Source organism: Macadamia integrifolia, unplaced genomic scaffold (genome assembly GCF_013358625.1).
Source record: "Macadamia integrifolia cultivar HAES 741 unplaced genomic scaffold, SCU_Mint_v3 scaffold1129, whole genome shotgun sequence".
Classification (NCBI taxonomy): Eukaryota; Viridiplantae; Streptophyta; class Magnoliopsida; order Proteales; family Proteaceae; genus Macadamia; species Macadamia integrifolia.
The window spans coordinates 40,340-58,634 of record NW_024868094.1 but is presented as its reverse complement, the minus strand read 5'-3'; the positions used below and the strand labels follow the sequence as shown (position 1 = coordinate 58,634).

Genomic DNA, 18,295 nt, shown 5'->3' with positions numbered 1-18,295 from the left:
GGTATTCACCGGCGGCGCACTCATGCACACTAAAGGGGAGGGGGGGAATACATGTGATAGGAGTCAATCCATAAACCTTCCACACTCCTGGAGCCTGCTCTACCAGCAGAGGCTGCACCAATGCGATATGCACTGGATCCACAGCAGCGTGCTTTGCAACTCAGGCATATTAACTGCATTTCTAGCTGTGGTGTGCTAAGCCCTGCTCACTAGGTCTCGAGTTCAAACCTCCTACCAAAGAACACCTGGATCCAGTTTTGATGATCGATTGGCAGAATCTGCCTATTTTATCTGATTCAACCTTCGCGCTTCGCCACCCCCTTCTTTCATGACTGTTGACCCTCATATTTAAAAATTGTCTTCATTTCCTTGGCGTTTTTTACTTATTTCCAAGTAAAACCATACAAAAGGAAAATTTTCAGTAAAATCCCAATTTTTTTGGTCCTGATTTTACCAATGGATTTTTTTCCTCTTCACATGAATTTTACCTAAAGAAAAAGGACCTTCCATGAACATTTTCTGAATTTTTTTTTCAGTATGGGGTCCTTTGTAGCACACACAGATCTGGGCTGGGAGCCCTCAGACACGAGGCCCCGGGTTTGGACATGCAGCCGGAGCACCTTGGATATGCACCACACAGTGTAGCATGCTACAGAGGATCCGCACACATTCAAATGGGGTTGAAATCGTCTACAATTTCGATCTCGTACAATTCCGTGCAATACCACCTTCAGGCGGTGACACGTGTATTGATACCAATACAATGGTCCAGAACTGGTACAACTAATAAAACATTAAATCAGTGAAGAGGCATTTAAATCAGCTATGGACCATTGCATTGGTATCAATACACGTGTCATTGCCTGAAGGTGGTATTGCACGGAATTGTACGAGATCGGAATTGCAGACGATTTCAACACATTCAAATGCAGCCATCTGACTAGACGCAAGGTAAAATGCAAAAAGCAAGTCGGCGAACAAAACCTGAGACCTTCAATAACAGAGCACTTACATTCAATAAAATTACAAGAATATCTCCTACATCCAACTGGATAATAAATCAGGAATTTTTTCTTTTTTTTTTAAATTACTTGGGCCACAAACAGGCATAGCTAGCTAACCACCAAACCTTTACATGCCCAAAGGTTTCGGAGCAGTGGAAGAACCAAAATTGCATTACAAAACCATTACCATCTATTCATCTCTTCAGCCTTTGTTGTACAACCTGCCAACACATGAATGCAATAGTAGAATTTAGAGTTTGATGACCAATAGATAAGAAAGGAAGATCTTGAAAAAATAAATCTCAAAAAGGAAATCTTTCGAAAGAACAAATATTGGAGGCTTCCCAAGATGGCCAACGAACAGGCAAAATCTTTTGTACATTTTTTTTGGAAAGCACAAGATTCCCAGCCAAGAACCAGAAGACGAGAAAACTTCATAAACAAGTCAGTATGGCTACAAAACAGAGTTCAGAATGGCTACAAAACAGAGTATGGTATTATAAAATCTATATACCAGCAGAAAAGGTCCTACAAGATAATAGCAAACAGTTTCAAGGAAGTCAGCTACAAGAAGACCATCATCTCTGCTTGAAAGGGCACGGGCATTTGAGCATCCATCCCACTAATTGTGGAAAAGACAGAAGATACTAAGTCCACCAGCCTTCAGAAGTGGCATTAAGGGATGACCATATGTTCACTGGCCCTCACGTGGAGCACTACAAAGACATCTGTAATTATAGGCACTAATTCCTCATCTCGTGGTTCGGCTGAAGAATGCAAGAAAAGAATGGGGAAATATCCAAGAGTTCTTATAATCACAACTCCTTCCCAGTCTAGAATCCAAGTATCTGCCATCTCCCTCGCCCAACAGTTTTTCACTAAGGACTTGACCAGCTGTGAGACTGAAAAACAAACTAGCAAAGAGGTTTTTTCTCACACCACCAGTCGCTCCAAAATCTGATTACCATGGTGATTTTGAATGTCACCAACCCATTAAACCAAACTGTAAGTTTCTAAGGTAGCCTTCAGCTGTTATATCACCGCAGCTGCCTAGATCATCAAAGCACTCATAACCAAATGGCCTACAGCAATGAACCATCCTCTGGAAAAACACCAAACCCACTTCCCTACAATTAAATTCTAGAGCTCAAGGGCATGGCAACACCACTTCCCCTCTCGGGCTTACTAAAGTATCCAGTCCATGAAACAATACTACTTTAAGTTGTTGAGAACTTCTCAGACGAATTTTTTTCAAGTGACTCCCAACTGGTTGGGTATCAATGCTGCAATGCAGAGAGGAACATGAAATGGATAGGCAAATTGGAGGTAAGGCCGTAAGGGTCCTCTTTCCATCTCTGCAAAGATATTACCCTTCCAAGCAGCTCCCACCCTATCAAGACTGGGTCCCAACAGAGATTCAATGTTTACACAACAGGAGCCCTCATCCATAGAAACAAAAAAACGCAGCCTATATCCCAAGATCCAGGCAAGCCCCTCCAAATTCAGCCTAGCTCTGATACTATGTTACCACCACGTATTCTAAAAGCTCGAGCTGTTAGGAAGGGCACACAACAATTAATATCAACACCCACCTGCACATGAAGGCCCCCACACACACGGCTCTACAGATGACAACAGCACAAGGCACTGGGGGTACAGGGCGCAAAGGGGCAACCACCACCCCCCGGGCTGGCACACCTACCAGGGATCAAACACCTGACCTTCTAGCTCTGATACACCATGTTAAAAGCTCCAGATATTAGGAAGGGCACACAAGGATGTATAAAAACACCCTCCCCAGTATGTGCAAGCCTACACACATGGCACTACACATGACACCAACATGTGGCACCAATGAGTACAGGGCATACGGGCACAACACACTCCCCTACACCTACCAAAAATCTGACACCCAACCTCGTGGTTCCGATACTATGTAACAACCGCTTATCCCAAAAGGCAAACAACAATGTATATCAACAAAGGACGCCCATGCCTGATGCCTCGGCAATTCCAAAAAATGTAACCGAATGTGTTTCAATCTGAAACCGTAAGAGAAGCAATTAAAGTGCAAAGTAATCCAATTCCTTCATTTGATTCCAAAGCCCATTCCCCAGAAGAATTAAACAAGAAAATATTAATTTACATAATCAAATGCCTTCTCTAAGTCTAGTTTGCGAGCGCATCAGGATTGAAACTTCTCAGCTACGAATGACCATATATATTTGCAGTCAATACCCAGTCAAGATCTGCCTCCTATTAATGCCACTTGGAATAAGAGAACACACTCCCATCCTCTTTTAATATTTGAAATTCTTCCTAGAGCCCCCTATCACTTTCAAATCAAAGCATTAAAGTTCAGCCAAACACTCCCACAAGGCATGCTTATAAATCAAATTTAGTGATGGCCATTAGGAAGCCATCAAAGCCTAGAAGCCTTATCCCTTTTAGATTCTCAAGTACGTTCCAATTTCCTCTTCATCAAAGCCTCTCTCAAGCAAAGGACATTTTTCTTCAAATACTTTAATAAATTCAAATGCATAATACAAGCAAAAGTAGACAAGCTGAGTGTCATATGGCACTTAGTTACTTAAATAAGAACATTACATGTGAACCTCTAATTTGACCTAATTATGCTATAAATATTGCCCAACTGGAAGGAGTTAACACAAACCGATCAATGGCTTGGTCGCCCAGTGGTTAGAATGTCACTTGACTTGGGGGAGGTCTAGAGTTCAAGACTCTTCGCCTACAAATGAGAATTTCCTTTTGCTTTAACTATCAAAAAAAAAAAAAAAAGTTTGACCCCGCTGAGGGGTTCCCACCTTCAAAATATCCTAGAGTTCTAAACATTAAATGATGCAGTGCAGCCACTTATGATTTCTTATAATGGACATGTCTGAACCTTGAATGACATGAAGGTGTTAAAAGGATTGGGTTGTCCAAAAAATGCTGCTTTGTTTTGATGCCAATATGGCTAGAACCTGGAGTTTTGAGGAGCAGCATTCCTTGGACAAACCAATCCTTTTAACACCTTCATGTCATTCAAGGTTCAGACACGTCCATGATAAGAAATCTAGTAATTATGGAAAAGGAAAAACTTCTAATTCGGTCTCCTGCATGCTTCTCGCACAAAGCAGGAAAAGAAGGGGGAGGGGGCATTATATTATTTTACAATTACAAATTCATATACAAGGTTCGGCTTAAACATTTTTCTTGGTTACTTTTTTTCATTCTATGTTGCATCAACAGCATACTCAGTATCAACAAAGAAATTCAGTAAGGAATGCAAAGCACTTCTTTAATGAACTATCCAAAAACAAAAGACAGAGTAACTTAATAGCATTCATATTTTATATTTTAAATCAATATTTCCTATTGTAAGTATATTTTCATTTTCCCAATTGTAATGGTGATGCAAAAAATGGACTTATTTTAGTGGAAATAGGCCTTGGGTTGCCTACAGATGTGTTGGGCCTTTACTCCAAGGGGTTTTCAGTGTAGGCCATTTTACTAAGCCTAAAATATTGGGAGGGTGGACTACAGGATTTATTAGTTAGTTATGTTATGGGGTCTCCTAGAATTTTTTTTTTTTTTGGGTAAAGCTCATCTTGGATTGGGATTATTTTACTCTAAACCGAGTTGAATCCTCTTTTATTATTGGTTGTTACTGTATTATGTTAGTTTGGAGCTTTCCTATCAGTTAGATGATGGAAATGCTTATTTCCTATTGGGTGGCTGATGTAAGCTCTCTTCCAAGCCTCGCAGGCTTTCCGAGAAGCAATAAATATATTTATTGAGTAGGCGAGCCTGTGGCGCAACGTTAAGTTGCACTATTGCAACATATGGGTCACAGGTTCAAAACTTGGAAACAGCCTCTCTTGCGAAGCGAAGCAGGGGGTAAGGCTGCATACTTTTGCCCCTCCAGGACCCTGCAATAGTGGGAGCCTCGTGCACTGGGTTGCTCTTTTTTCATAAATATATTTACTAGCCATAGACCCTCACAATCATTTGAAGAATAATCTTTTCAGTTTCTAAAATTTGGTTGTGTGTATTCAGTGGCATACCTGGTGGATTACAGGTGTAATAATGTGGATTCTCTTTGCAGACTTCAGTGGATTCCTAGCCTAAGGTTTAGGCGGATTCCTAAATTGTAATCTATCTTTTCTGTCTATCATTCTATCTTTCTGTTCCAGATTTACAAGGCAGATCTGGCCACTTCTATGCATTGCTGCCATATTGTTCTTTCGATTCAGATCTGTTTTGTTTGTTAAGTTCAGTTGATTCAATAATACTATGGTTTAGTCTTAATATTCAAATTCAGATCTGTTCAACACCCTGAGACTGCGTTGTTTGCTGTTTTCCAGATTCTGCTACTAAGTTGCAATGCTACTATAATCTGTTTGCATACTGATCAGTTAACCTCCATACATTCTGTTTTACTTCCACCTTAGTTGTTCTGAATTCCTGAACTTACCAATTGGTTACTGCATTTTTTTTTTTTATCCGGTTAATTACAATTCCTTATTGCAGTTGTATTGTTCTAAATCTCACAATCCAGCCATCAGAATCTGGTGAAACTTTGGAGGCTTGCTTTGCCAGTTAAACTAGCCTATCAAATGATTTTCTATGAAGTCCTATCCTAATCTGTTAAAGCTATTAAATATCTCTGTTTCTGACTTTAGTTCCTAACCCACCTGTGATCCTGTTAGAGCTGAATTTCCCTGGATCAAGTTTAGTTTTCATTAAATGGTTCCTGGTCAAGGGTTGTATGTAACTTTCGATTTTCTGTTTCTCCAAAAGATGGTTCTCTAGGGAGGAGTAGGCGTCTAGAACTCCACAGGTTTGCCACGTAAAGTCATGACTCAAACCACATATTTTGGCCACCAGGTCCCAGGGCTACATAGTTCACATCTCCTGTTTCCATAATACATACAACACAATGGATCCAAAAACTTGATTGTTAAAATTAAAGAATTGATTACATCAATATGGTTTATAGATAGTGACAAAATAAATATAGGAGCGTAGCAACTGAAAAATCTCTAGCTGAAAACATAGTTCTTGTTAGACAATTCAAATTTTAAAAAGTAACAATAGTATTTAAGAGTCTCTGCCTTTTTTCTTTTTTTCTTTTTTTGGGGGGGGGGGGGGGGGGAGTGGAGATGGGGATGGGGAAGTCTTTGTCCCAAACTCATGAAGAAGGGGCTGAACTTCTCACACAAAACTGTGAATGGTAAGGGCCTATTATATACATTCTAGAAAATACAGTGCTGAGAGGTCCCATCTGCTTCTCATTGATCATGAACCAATTAAGGAACTCAGTTTTTGCAAAACAGCAAGCAATTTGACTAGGTCCCAAGAAAATATGGTAGATAATGGCTCAATCACCAAATTTCATTTCATTTTTTTTATTTTTCATTGGCAAAAGTTTTCCTACTCCACTGGTAAAGTGACCCCATGAATTGGAAACTTGGATAATCATTATACTCCCACCCCCTTTGACAAAGTCGAACCCCCCTCTCCCTTGGCAATCGGAGGGTAACGATGCCCATGGCAAAGGAATTCCTCCTTCACCATGGGTGAAGAGAAACTCGGCCTCTTTCATACTGGGCTCATAGTCCTAGAGAACAGATTTCCCATAAAAACTTGTTCCTTATACAAGCTTTGCTTATATTCTTTCTGTTTTAATCATATTGACAAATTATTTACATATTTTTCATATAATTATATGGCTGTGACCTCTGCCACACTTGTAGAGGTTGACATGATGAAAGCCTGAGACTTAGGGACCTTATCCAGACTTCCACAGTACAATATGTTATGAGTTACCACCATATAAATCTGGATCATGTACACTATATTTACATTTATCTACCTTTACAGTTAGACTGGATGCATTGGAACCCTCAGGAAATGAAAGCAATGTAAGTTTGATCCATATTCTCGTATGGTACTTATACCTGCTTAATCTGTTTATTATTCCATATGATCTACTCATTATATTATGAGCTACTGGTATACAATAAATATTTTTCATCATTTCATGAAATGCCAATCTTGTAAAAGCATGTTGCATACGTACACAGAATTCAAAAAACTAAAAAATTTAACACCCCTTCAATACATTTTCAAAGATATGCTGTTTTACTATATCCCGAAAGATCAAGACATAGACTACCGAAAAAATCCTCTCTCTCTGCAAGGACATGGGACCTCCACTTGAAAACCAGTCCACAATAATCTCCAAGGAAAAAAATCAAACCAACCAGCAATATAAATGCCTTAATATCATATAACTGCAAAAAACCAAGAAAGTAAGAAATGGTGAACAAGTTGGGAAAAATCCGAAGAGTGTGGAAATGTTGCTAGCAGAAAAATCAAGTTGTTATGCACGTAGATCTCCCAACTGAGCCTAACAGACCACCTCACATGTTCATCATGTGTACAAGTATGCTATAGTAGGCCTCCCATCTGTTGTACTCATTGGGTACCTTACACCTCTCTAATAGGCACAAAGTGTTTTCCATAACCAAAATTAAGCTAACGTATGATTTATGCCTCACCCTTCTGTTCACAGTCTAAATTATGCAAGCTAAAAAGGTATTTTACCATTTGGTGATTCAAGTTCGTGTATATTCCCCCCCCCCTTTGATCCTTGAAGTTGAGAACAGTCAAGAAGGACGAAGAGAAAGAGACATAAATGGGTATATGTATATGAAGGATACCTGTACATGATGTGCGTGGTTAGAATTCAAAGAGCTCCCGGTGCATCTCTCATGCTCATATTCAAACTGTTCCGCATGGTTCTTCTTCCGATTCCAGTATTACCTTTTTGCATCATGGCAACAAACTCACCATAGTCTATCCTACCATCCTGAAACATGTATATAATCAACAATAGAATGATTGATCACATGTTGACCCAAGCTAAAAGGAAATAATAAAAGTACAAGGGGAGAAGAGAAGATAATGTCAAATAGCAAATGCATGTTTTAAGTTTAAACCACAAATAACATATGCTTTGGCCTGACATCAGCACCAACAACCCCCCATCTAACATAACTATCGCACATAAGGTGGGCTTGCAAACACAGTTATCACGGCATCTAGGCGAACCAAGGTGTTGGAGGGGGCCTAGACGCAAGGCAACACCAACAAGGCAACCAAGTCAACCAAAACGCCCACCTAGGCGACACTAGTTGTCAAGGCACCTGGATGCCAAGGTGGTTGCCTGACACCTTGACAATTTTGCTTGCAAATGCAATCTAGAACCCACATTATTCAAAAATAGTCTGGAAATTCTATGCATGTGACAGTTGGATCTGAAATCCCCAAAGAGGCTCTTACACACAATCCCCGTATACTGTGGGTTTGCTCGTGAATGTGCAAATTATAGTATATTTTCAGTTCATATTTTCTCCCCACTCCCCCCCCCCAACCGGTCCCTCTTTGATGACCCACTAAAGAAAGAGAAAAAAATTGTCCCTTTTTCTATGGCCAAGTAGGCTAGCGGAGAAACTAGAGTGTCTTCCAGCCTACATTTTTATTAAAAATGCAAACTTTCTGATCTTAAATGCTCTAGTGAAATGTAAATAAAAACTGATTACAAGGTTCTGGAAAGGTTAAACTATGTCGATAATTACAATCTGATCTGGATAAACTACATAAGTCTATAGTCATGAACTAAGCAATGGCAACAAGTGAACCACTTTTGATCAGTGTTGATGATTGAGATACTTCTAATATTCTATACACCATCCAGTGGAAACAAAAGCGTAAACCGACTTTCTGAATAGAAAGACATTAAAAGCTTTCAGAGTTCTCATCACTTACATTGTCTTGATCAACTTCTTTGATAATATCTTCAAGAAGAACATCAGTCATGCCATGTTCTGAGCAAGCCTGCTGGAGTTCATCAACTGTAATGTAACCACTTCCATCCTTGTCAAAGTACGAAAATGCCGCAATGAGATGTTCCTCACGTTCCAGTTTGTTAAGATGTACGGTTGCAGCAATGAATTCCCCATAGTCAATAGTCCCATTGTTGTCCACATCAGCCTGAGTGATCAAACTCAGTTAGCTAAACAGAATCCAGTATACAGAATCACATCCTAAGAACTATAACCTTATGAATCCAGAAGTCTTACAGTGAAAAGAGGTAGAAACCCTTCGCAAATATTCAACAATTTAAGTTTTTTATTCATTAAAAAACAATTAAAAGTTATAACAAGAGAAGTGGCTCAAAAGGATTAATATAGATATATAAGATTCAAAAAGAACCATGGAATTGGAGGAGGCAGAAGTGGCAAAAAACACAATTTGAAGCCACTCTAGCAGAAATTATTGCAACAAAATTTCCCGAGAAGCAGAGAAGTAGAAGCTGTTTAAAGACTCAATAAGAAGTCATCTAAAAGGCATTTTAGCAACAAATTATTTTCCCACTGGAAACATTGGGTCCAAAGAAACAAAGTTTTGTACTGTGCCTTATCCTCATCAATGGTGCATGCAAGTGTCCAAAATGAGCGGAACTCTACCTAGACACCCAACTCATTGTTTTGGTACATACATTTCAAGAAATGAACCTGTCAGGTACTCAGGTGTCTATGCCGAGGATAGTCAGAAAGAGTAGTAGAAACATAAACAATTTCCCCAAACTATATCAGCATATGGGACGAACAGACCAATTTTCTATATTTTTCAACTAATATAGTCCCCAAATTAAATTATTCTGACGCAACAGGATTCATGTGTTTTTTAATTTTTTTCAAAGATTGCCTAATTCTGTTTCCTTTGAAGGAGAATCCTATACTTCTGCAAACCTATCTCTCAGTTCATGGAAACACACCAATATCGCCACAACAGAAAACATCAAAAAGTATTTCTCAATAATACTGAATCATAACAACTTATACATTTTTTTTCCTTTTTCCAAGGGAAACAATATAATCTTACCGCATCCATTAGTTGACGGATCTCTGACTCCTTCATGGTAGAGCCATATCTTCTCAAACCAGCCTTTAGTTCATCAAATGTGATTGCACCACTGTTGTCAGTATCCATTGCCTTAAACATCTCTTTCAAACCGGCAATTTCCTCCTCAGATAAGCTTTCAGCTATGACCTGATAGAACCAAAAGAAAAATGGGATTCAGAAAACCTAATAGTAAGATTCATTACTTAAAGCAAGATTGTTTTGTCGTAAAATTTTCCATGCAAATGATATTTTACATCCTACTTTTTCAAATTAGGAAAAATCCTATCTTAGCAAATATTTTCCTTTTCCACCGTTTTACATGGAAACAATCAGAGCCTAAAGAAAAACAGCAGATTTTAGTCCATGAAATGAACAATTGGGAAATGCACCTATAGTATAAATAGAGCTTCAAAACTACATACCAAACACCAAATGTGTAACAGAACCACTCCGATCTTCACTCACTCATGCAACAACCATAAAATAATAAAGGAATGACGAAATGCAAGCAGAATCAGCTCAATAGAAATATTGATGTAACCGTGCTTCAATTCATGAGAATATTTAAACATAGTTCCCTCTCTTTTGCTCCTCCTGTCACGCACCCCCACCCCCAAGCCTCCTCTGAGCTCCTTGAATGCGTAAAATTTTCCTGTTTTAATGGTACTAACAATAGGACAATTATGACCAATGATAATAACTTAAATTCAACAACACCACTTTTCATCATTTCAGAGGCAGGGAATGTTTTAAGCCTAGTTGGGATGCTCAAGAGGATAGCTTTCCTTGTCTCCCAATCATGAATCCGATATTCCATTTTCATAGTAGTTCCTCAGAACCATCAAATCAAGTTTTGAACACACAACCCAAACAACTACAGAACATAATGAAAAAAATATCAGAGGATAATTGTCTTGACTCGGACCTCCACCATTGGTTAAAGCATAACAAGAATAGTATGTATTCATGTTTTTTACTATGATATTGTAATAGTATGTATTCATGTTTTTTAATATGATATTGTAGTATATTACTCACCCGTAAAGCCATCTTCTTTAACTTATTCATTGCCGAGAACTGTTTGAGGCGAGAAAGGACAGCAGTATCCAATGCTCTGTCAGGAGCAACTCCATTTTCGCATATCCAGGGATGACCTAAATTCAGCATGAAACAGAAAAGTATATCAAAAAGGTATTCCCCTTGAGCAAAATGGAGAGGATCCTGGTTCCTATTACGTAGGACACACAGGAAAGACTTCAAATGGACTAACAAAAGATGCTGTCTTATGTCTTACAAAGTACTTCATGAGCAGTCAAGCGATCAGAGGGCCGAGAAGTGAGCATCTTTTGGATGAGATCCTTAGCACTGTCAGAGATTAGAGGCCATGGGTCTGATTCAAAGTCAATTTGTCCCTTCAATACCGCATCAAATATCCCCTGCTGTGTTTCTGAACTCCAAACAAGAACGTTTCAGAAAAAGATGCAGAATGAATCAGTAGCTTGTGCAGCGTGAGAGTATCACATCCAATATACCTGCCCAAAAAGGTGGTACACCACTCAGCAATATATACAGTATCACCCCTGCAGTCCATACATCTGCTTCCGGTCCGTAATGCTTGCAAAGTACCTCAGGAGCAACATAATATGGGCTTCCGACCACATCAGTAAAGATTTGACCTACAGTATGATATGCCATAGAGTTAGAAAGTGTCACAATCCAAAATATGGAAACTTCAGAATCAATTCCTGAGATGATAAAACTGAGAAGGATTATACTCATGAAATGAATCAGACCTCTTTTGCAATTGTTGCATCAAGTTTAGCATAAGAATCAGGCTAGTTGTCCTCTAGGATACGTTCAGAGTTTTTTCAACAGTCAAAAGGTTTGTGAGACATCAAACCATCCATTCAACCGATAAGAGTTCACAGCCTCAGTTACCATCATGCTCAAGGATTATATATTAAATATCTGTAGGCCATACGTTGTAAAGTCTGAGATCCAGACACATCACATGATAACTTATCCCTTGATATACAAAACGAGAAGTGCAAAATGCTGGAAGCATAGGAGATACAGAAGGCAGTAGCCAATGGGCCAGGAATAAAATTTTTTAGAAGGCCATCATTTCTGAGGGAAGCTTTTCATGAAATTTCTTATGATTAGCTAAGTAGGTGGTGTCGATACTTTCCTTATCATAAGATAGAATTTATGAAAATCCTTTTAGAGAAAATTACCTTTTATATTTCTTCGCAATAACGTATTCAAGAAAAGAAAACGACCCTGAAGGATAGGTTTACCTGGTTTAAAGAACACAGAGAGCCCAAAATCAATGGCTTTGAGTGAAAAATCATCATCTTTGTTGACCAGCAAGAAATTCTCCGGTTTCAAATCCCTGTGCATAACCCCAAGGGAATGGCATGCCTCAACAACACCAACAATGATCTTTGTCAACTCAGCTGCCTTCCTCTCACTATAATGCCCTCTCTGAATGATCCGATCAAATAATTCACCACCAGCACAGAGCTCCATCACGATATGCACATAGAGTTGATCTTCATAAGCTCCTTTGATGGTCACAATGTTATTATGACCAGAGAGATGATGCATTATCTGAATTTCTCTCCTGACATCCTCCACATCTTCTCTAGAAATGAGCTTCCTCTTGGTGATAGATTTACAAGCGTATTCATTACCAGTGGCGATCTCAGTGCATAAGTAAGTGGTACCGAATTGTCCTTGACCCAACTTACGACCCAACGTGTAGAGATCACGGATGTTGGCAGTCTGGTGACCCAAAACGTAATAAGCCTGATTATCGATTCCTCTCCTCATGATTTGCTCCTTTACGGTTGGACTGTTCGGGTCTTTCTTGTGAATTTGTTTTGCGTAATCGTCAGTAATCAGCTGCTGCGAGTTCAAACTAGTTGGTGAATGATCAGAGGTCGAATGCTCGGAAGTGTTCCGCCTAGCGATCGAAGGATCCACGGGCTGACTGTAGCCCTGAAAGTATTTGCTCCCAAAAGATCCTCGGCATGTGTTGCCCATGAAACAACGACAAGACTCCGGGCTTCAAAGGCTTTCCCTCATTCAAGAAAAACTCATTAACCAAAACTGAACAAGTGGAGAGGATCCAAAGCAAAACCCTAATATCAGAATTATCTGTTAATCTTATCAAATAATTGAAAACAAAGAACAGTGCTTCTGAAAAATAACAATTGAAAGATCAGATCGAACAAACTCAAATGAAATTACAAAACAAAAAAAACTGCAAAACTTCAATAAGAAATCAAACACTATTCGATGATGCAATGAACAGAGAAAAAGGACAAGAGGATTGGAGAATCGGAGGAGGGAAATGAGGAAGATAGTTGTTCTTACTAGTTGAGATGAAGAAATGGAATCGAATCTTCGATTTAAAGGTGGTGATTGCTGGAAAGGATCTTTCATGGCTGCTTCGTTATCACATTTGAAGATGAGGAAAGTTTCCAGGAACTGAAATTTTTTAGTTTTTTTCGTTTATATTTTCCGTTTTCTCTCTCTCCCTCTCTCTCTCTCTCTCTCTCTCTCTTATCCGCTTTTCTTCTTCTTTTGTTTTCAGTTGCGACTTGCAAGAGTGCTGACCAGCTTGTCATAGGCCCCCTCTCTCTCCATCTGACGCGGTTTCTGTAAGTTTTATTTTTACAGCGTTAAAAGAGAGACCGTAAGAATTGAAAGTTACACTTTTGAGAGGCAGAGAGGTAATTTCGGTGGGAGGGAGATGAATGGGTTTGACTGTTTACCTCAGTAGTTAAAATGGAAAATTTGAGATTTGTTTAAATTTAGAACATTAATTAAAGTTTAATCGATCAAAACAGAGCTAAATTTAGATAAATGTTTTGAGGTTTTATATCCTTTTAGCCGGATCAGACTGCCACCTCAGCAGAAATTTTCCGCTAAAACTTAAAAGGTCATGTTAATTAAGGTATTAATTTGTTTAAGGCAAAATGGTCGCGTGAAGAAAAATAGGAATGCGGAACGTTCGGAGCTCGGTGAATGTTCACGTAAGTTATATGATTGACACGTGTTAAATATGTTAATCCTGCTAACAGAGTTGTGAATAGTTACAACTCTGTTTAATATTATTAATATTTAAATAAATAAAAAATAAAAATCCCAATATAAGCGGACTTCTCCTTTCATTCTACTTAGAAATCTCGATCCTCTCTTTCTCTCTCTCCTTGTTTCTTCTTTAAGGTTGTTCCTTATTTCTTCTTATTTTTTCACCGCTTTCCAGTCTAGTTGAAGTTTTGTTTACCAATTTCAATAAGGATTTGTATCCATGGTAAATTCTTATAGGTTAATAATATCTACCCAATAAGTAGTAATAAAATCCTAGATATTCAACAGCTTTGTTCACTTTATAAATTCAAATTTGTCTTTTGCCATACATGCAAACTTTACTGTCCAAATCCCTTCCCTGATGATTAATATGTAAACATGGTATTTGGATATGTGTGACCAAGTCTCTCATATGCTCAGTACCTGAAAATAATTATGTTGGTTATTTTCTTATCTCATCCTATCTTGAGAGAGAGAGAGAGAGAGACGATGATGATGGCGGTTGTAGAAAGAAGGAACAACGTCGAAGAAAAAACAAATAGGGAGAGAGAGAGTGAGAGAGAGAGAGAGAGAATTGAGATTTCCCAACAAAATCGAAGGAGTAGTATGTTTATATTAGATTTTTTTTTTTTATATAAAAAAATATTAGACAAGTTAAGTAAGCACATCTGTCATCTCTCTACCCTAAAAACTAGGAACCAATTACAATATAAAAAACTAATAGATGATTTAGATTAATCTAAACTTAAATGAACGATTAATATTAAAAAAAAATAAAAATAAGATTGCAATACGTACTACCACTCGCCATTTGTTTAATTAATAACTCCTTTTAAGTCTGCGGACACCAGAGGAATTCATGGGCGAAGGTGGTGTGCTTTTCGGTCATTTAACACTTATTAATGCAGGAAGGCCAATGGTTCTTCTTCAAGACTTCAACCACGTGATCTGCTCTACCAATCACTTGACTTATATGCTTTAAGAACTGAGTCAACTTTCTACCAAAAAGAAAAAAAACTGAGTCAACTGACAGGATTTGTCGCCTTAGGTGTACTTTTAGGTCATTCAACCACTTAATTCACCTTTAAATAACGTATGGCTACGAAACAAACAAAACCCTACCGTTTTGGCCTTTTCAGGATCCCCACAGTGGTGGGACCAATGCAAATTTAATGCTCTACGTCACAACTCACCCAGATTTTTGGGCCGGGGTTGTTGGCTAATTTGGATTAAGGGAAATTTACTCACCCCTCCATATTTGATCTATATTGACTAAAACTCTCTTATTTTTTACTTTCTTACTAATATTTTTTTATTCTTTTATTTTTACATCTCTTGCTTCTCTCCCTTTTTAAATACCCATATTACTTTTATTTTTCACTTACAATCTATTATATTTTTTTTCTTCAAATTAATTGGTTCAAAACATGGTTTTAACTAAACCACTAATAAGTTTTGTCTCATCCAATCATCAAGGGTATTGTAAACTAAAAAAAATTTGTATCTGATCTATATCAGTATCATATGTTCCAATCGGGTACCACACATTTTTTTTATTTTTTTTAATCCTTAGATTGGTTGAGACTGATACCAATCTAGTACCGATAAAAAAAAAAATAGATTGTTAAATTTGTGATGATGGATGAGATAAAAATAATAAAAATAAATAAATAAATAAATAAATTTTATGATAATTGGATGAGAAATTAAAAAAAAATAAAACTTATAAGTTGTTTGGTTCAAACCATCAGCTATGTCAATATCCTTGATAATTGGATAAGACAAAACTTGTAAGTGGTTTGATTCAAACCATGTTTTGAATCAATCAATTTGAAAAAAAAAATGAAATAGTTTATAAGTGAAAAGGTAGGGTAATTTAGGTATTTAAAAAGAGCAGGGGAGAAAAATATGTAAAAATAAAAAAGTAGGAGAGTATCAGTATAAAAGTAAAAGGTATATGAGTTTTAGTAAATATAGGCCAAGTGTAGGGGAGTGATAGTAAATTCCCCTTATATTAAAGGTGCCAATCGATTTGGTTTTGGATTAAATGATTTGATTTTGTTTGATTGGTTTAAATAATTTGATTTTTTTTTTTTTTTTTATAAGTAGGATAAAAAGGGAAAATAGATAACAACCACAAGTTCTCAAGGGAATGTGGCTTTTCGAGCACCAATGCTCACCAATTATGCTGGACAATTATTGTTTCAATTCATGTTATTAATGATATAAACTGAAATCAAATTGATTAGTAATCGATTTCAAGCCCCCAATTGAGAACCAATTACCAATTGTTTTTTAGTTTGTAATAAGTTACGGTTATATGGTTTGTTATATGAATAATCAATTTATTTTTTAGTTTATTATTTATTTATCTTAATCAATTTTATTTGATTCATAATCAACTTATTCATTTTAATATTTTGATTATATAATTTACTTAATATATTTAGAAAATATATACCCAGTGCATAACGTTTCCACCACAGTAGGCCGTAGGGTCTTTCGATTCTTGAAGTAATTGTTTTCAATTCAAGCCCACAATCACTAGGTTGCAATAGAATAATTTTACCATTGCACCAAGGTCTGGCCTCGTAATAGTCAGAATCGGTGTTTAATGTTTCATAATCAAAACCATCTATTTTAATAATAACATAAACCCCAAAATCGATCCAATTTAAACAGTTCGATCTGATTTCACTTAAAACGGTTTCGGCCTGAAATTAACACCATTAATTCGAATGTTGGACCATGGATCCTTGAACGGTTCTTTCTTGGCACACCGCTTATAGACCAGAGGAGAATAATGCTCCGCATGATCTGATTCTTATGGGACCCACGTTGTGAGGGCTAAAGCTACAGAGTAGTCATGCGCCACATTACCAATTAGAATTTAGATACGGAGGAAATGTCTTAACTTAGACCCAATAATACGTGAGGAGGTGATTCTTCATTTATCATTAAAAAATAACGTGGTGGGCCCATATTACCTATGAGAGAACATGGAAGCGAATCTAAGGGCCCCTTAGAGTTGACTTGTGTCATTACAGAGGCATCTTATGATCATGGGAAGGGGACCACACTTAAATCACATTGGGGATCAGGGTTTTTGAAAACTGAATCGGGTCCAGTGATTCAGATATAACTGATCTGATTCCAATTTTTGAATTTGTGGGTGCAGTGAATACCTTTCCATATTTAAGGCGGTGAAGCCAATTAAATTTACGGATTGAATTAACATATTCGAAACAAGGGGTAAGGCTACGTACACACTATACATTTGCCCCTCATAGACTTTGCAGTAGCAAAAGTCTTGTGCACTGAATTGATTTTTTTTTTTTAATTAAATTAATAAATGTCCAACCGTCCAAGTACATTTTTCATATGTAGTGATAAAGTTTCTTGGAGAGTGTTTGAAAGTAACCCTAAAATATTGTTTCTAAAAGGGAGTTGGATAGGTTGAATTGACCGATTCTGATCAAAATTGACAATTCAAACTCCATATATTTACAAAAAAAAAAAAAAAAATGAAAAATTGCAACTAGACTATGGGGTTGCACATCTAAAGAGGACCAATTCTAATTTTGTGAAAAGAAATAGTGAAGATGGATTCGTCGCCGATTCTGATTTTAGATGGATCCAATGACTAAGAACGAATGTACATACACCTTAAGACTCTTAACTGTTGAATGCACGCTTGAAGGGCTGGAGAGGTTCTAAACCACACCTCATGAAAGGAGGTCTTGTTGAGTTTGATTCTTCTCCAAGACTAATGTAAATGGGTTTTAAAGATAAACTGTTTCTTGGCCCATGTGGATTGTAGGGTCTTTTAGTTGTATAAGGCCAGTTTTAACCTGATCGATCTATCAGAAGATTGGGCCTTGTTTTCTCATTACCAAACAAATGCTTGAGAAGTCTATCGGGGATACACATACAAAAAAAAAAAATATATATATATATATATAAATATATAAAATAAAATAAAAATAAAAAAGGAGAAAAGATTCCTGTCACGCTTGCGTGCCCATGCATTGTAGTGGGGTTTAAAGGCGGCCACATGATATAATCCAAAGTATTGCTTAATTAATCAATTTTATTTCTTTCGGGGTGGGTGAGTGGGGGGGGGGTGATGGGTTAAGATATATATATAACCAATCTTGAACAATGTGATTGGGTGCACTATGACATATGGTGTGGGATAAATAATAGATGCAAATTTG

At 37.4% G+C, this 18,295-nt stretch overlaps 1 protein-coding gene across 5 annotated transcripts; it reads right to left on the bottom strand.

Moving 5' to 3' along the window:
- Positions 1 to 970: 970 nt before the first annotated feature.
- LOC122062837 (calcium-dependent protein kinase 26-like) lies at positions 971 to 13,556 on the bottom strand. 5 transcript variants are annotated; one of them, XM_042626483.1, is made up of 9 exons: positions 13,359 to 13,556; positions 12,278 to 13,123; positions 11,513 to 11,656; positions 11,275 to 11,427; positions 11,019 to 11,134; positions 9,960 to 10,127; positions 8,841 to 9,065; positions 7,733 to 7,881; positions 971 to 1,225 (listed from the first exon to the last, which is right to left on the bottom strand). In XM_042626483.1, exons 2-8 carry the CDS (start codon positions 13,023 to 13,025, stop codon positions 7,759 to 7,761), a joined length of 1,677 nt encoding a protein of 558 aa, XP_042482417.1. In that variant the 5' UTR covers positions 13,026 to 13,123; positions 13,359 to 13,556; the 3' UTR covers positions 971 to 1,225; positions 7,733 to 7,758. The 5 variants fall into 5 exon arrangements, with proteins under 5 accessions (XP_042482417.1, XP_042482419.1, XP_042482418.1 ...); XM_042626485.1 differs by having other exon boundaries at positions 12,278 to 13,091; XM_042626484.1 differs by having other exon boundaries at positions 12,278 to 13,056.
- Positions 13,557 to 18,295: the final 4,739 nt, after the last annotated feature.

Coding starts and splice junctions, on each gene's coding strand:
- LOC122062837 (XM_042626483.1), bottom strand. CDS start 13,025: ATGGGCAACACATGCCGAGGATCTTTTGGGAGCAAATACTTTCAGGGC. Junction 11,657..12,277: donor CTCTGTGTTCTTTAAACCAG/GTAAACCTATCC, acceptor ATCATACTGTAG/GTCAAATCTTTACTGATGTG. Junction 11,135..11,274: donor GACTGCTCATGAAGTACTTT/GTAAGACATAAG, acceptor TGCTGAATTTAG/GTCATCCCTGGATATGCGAA.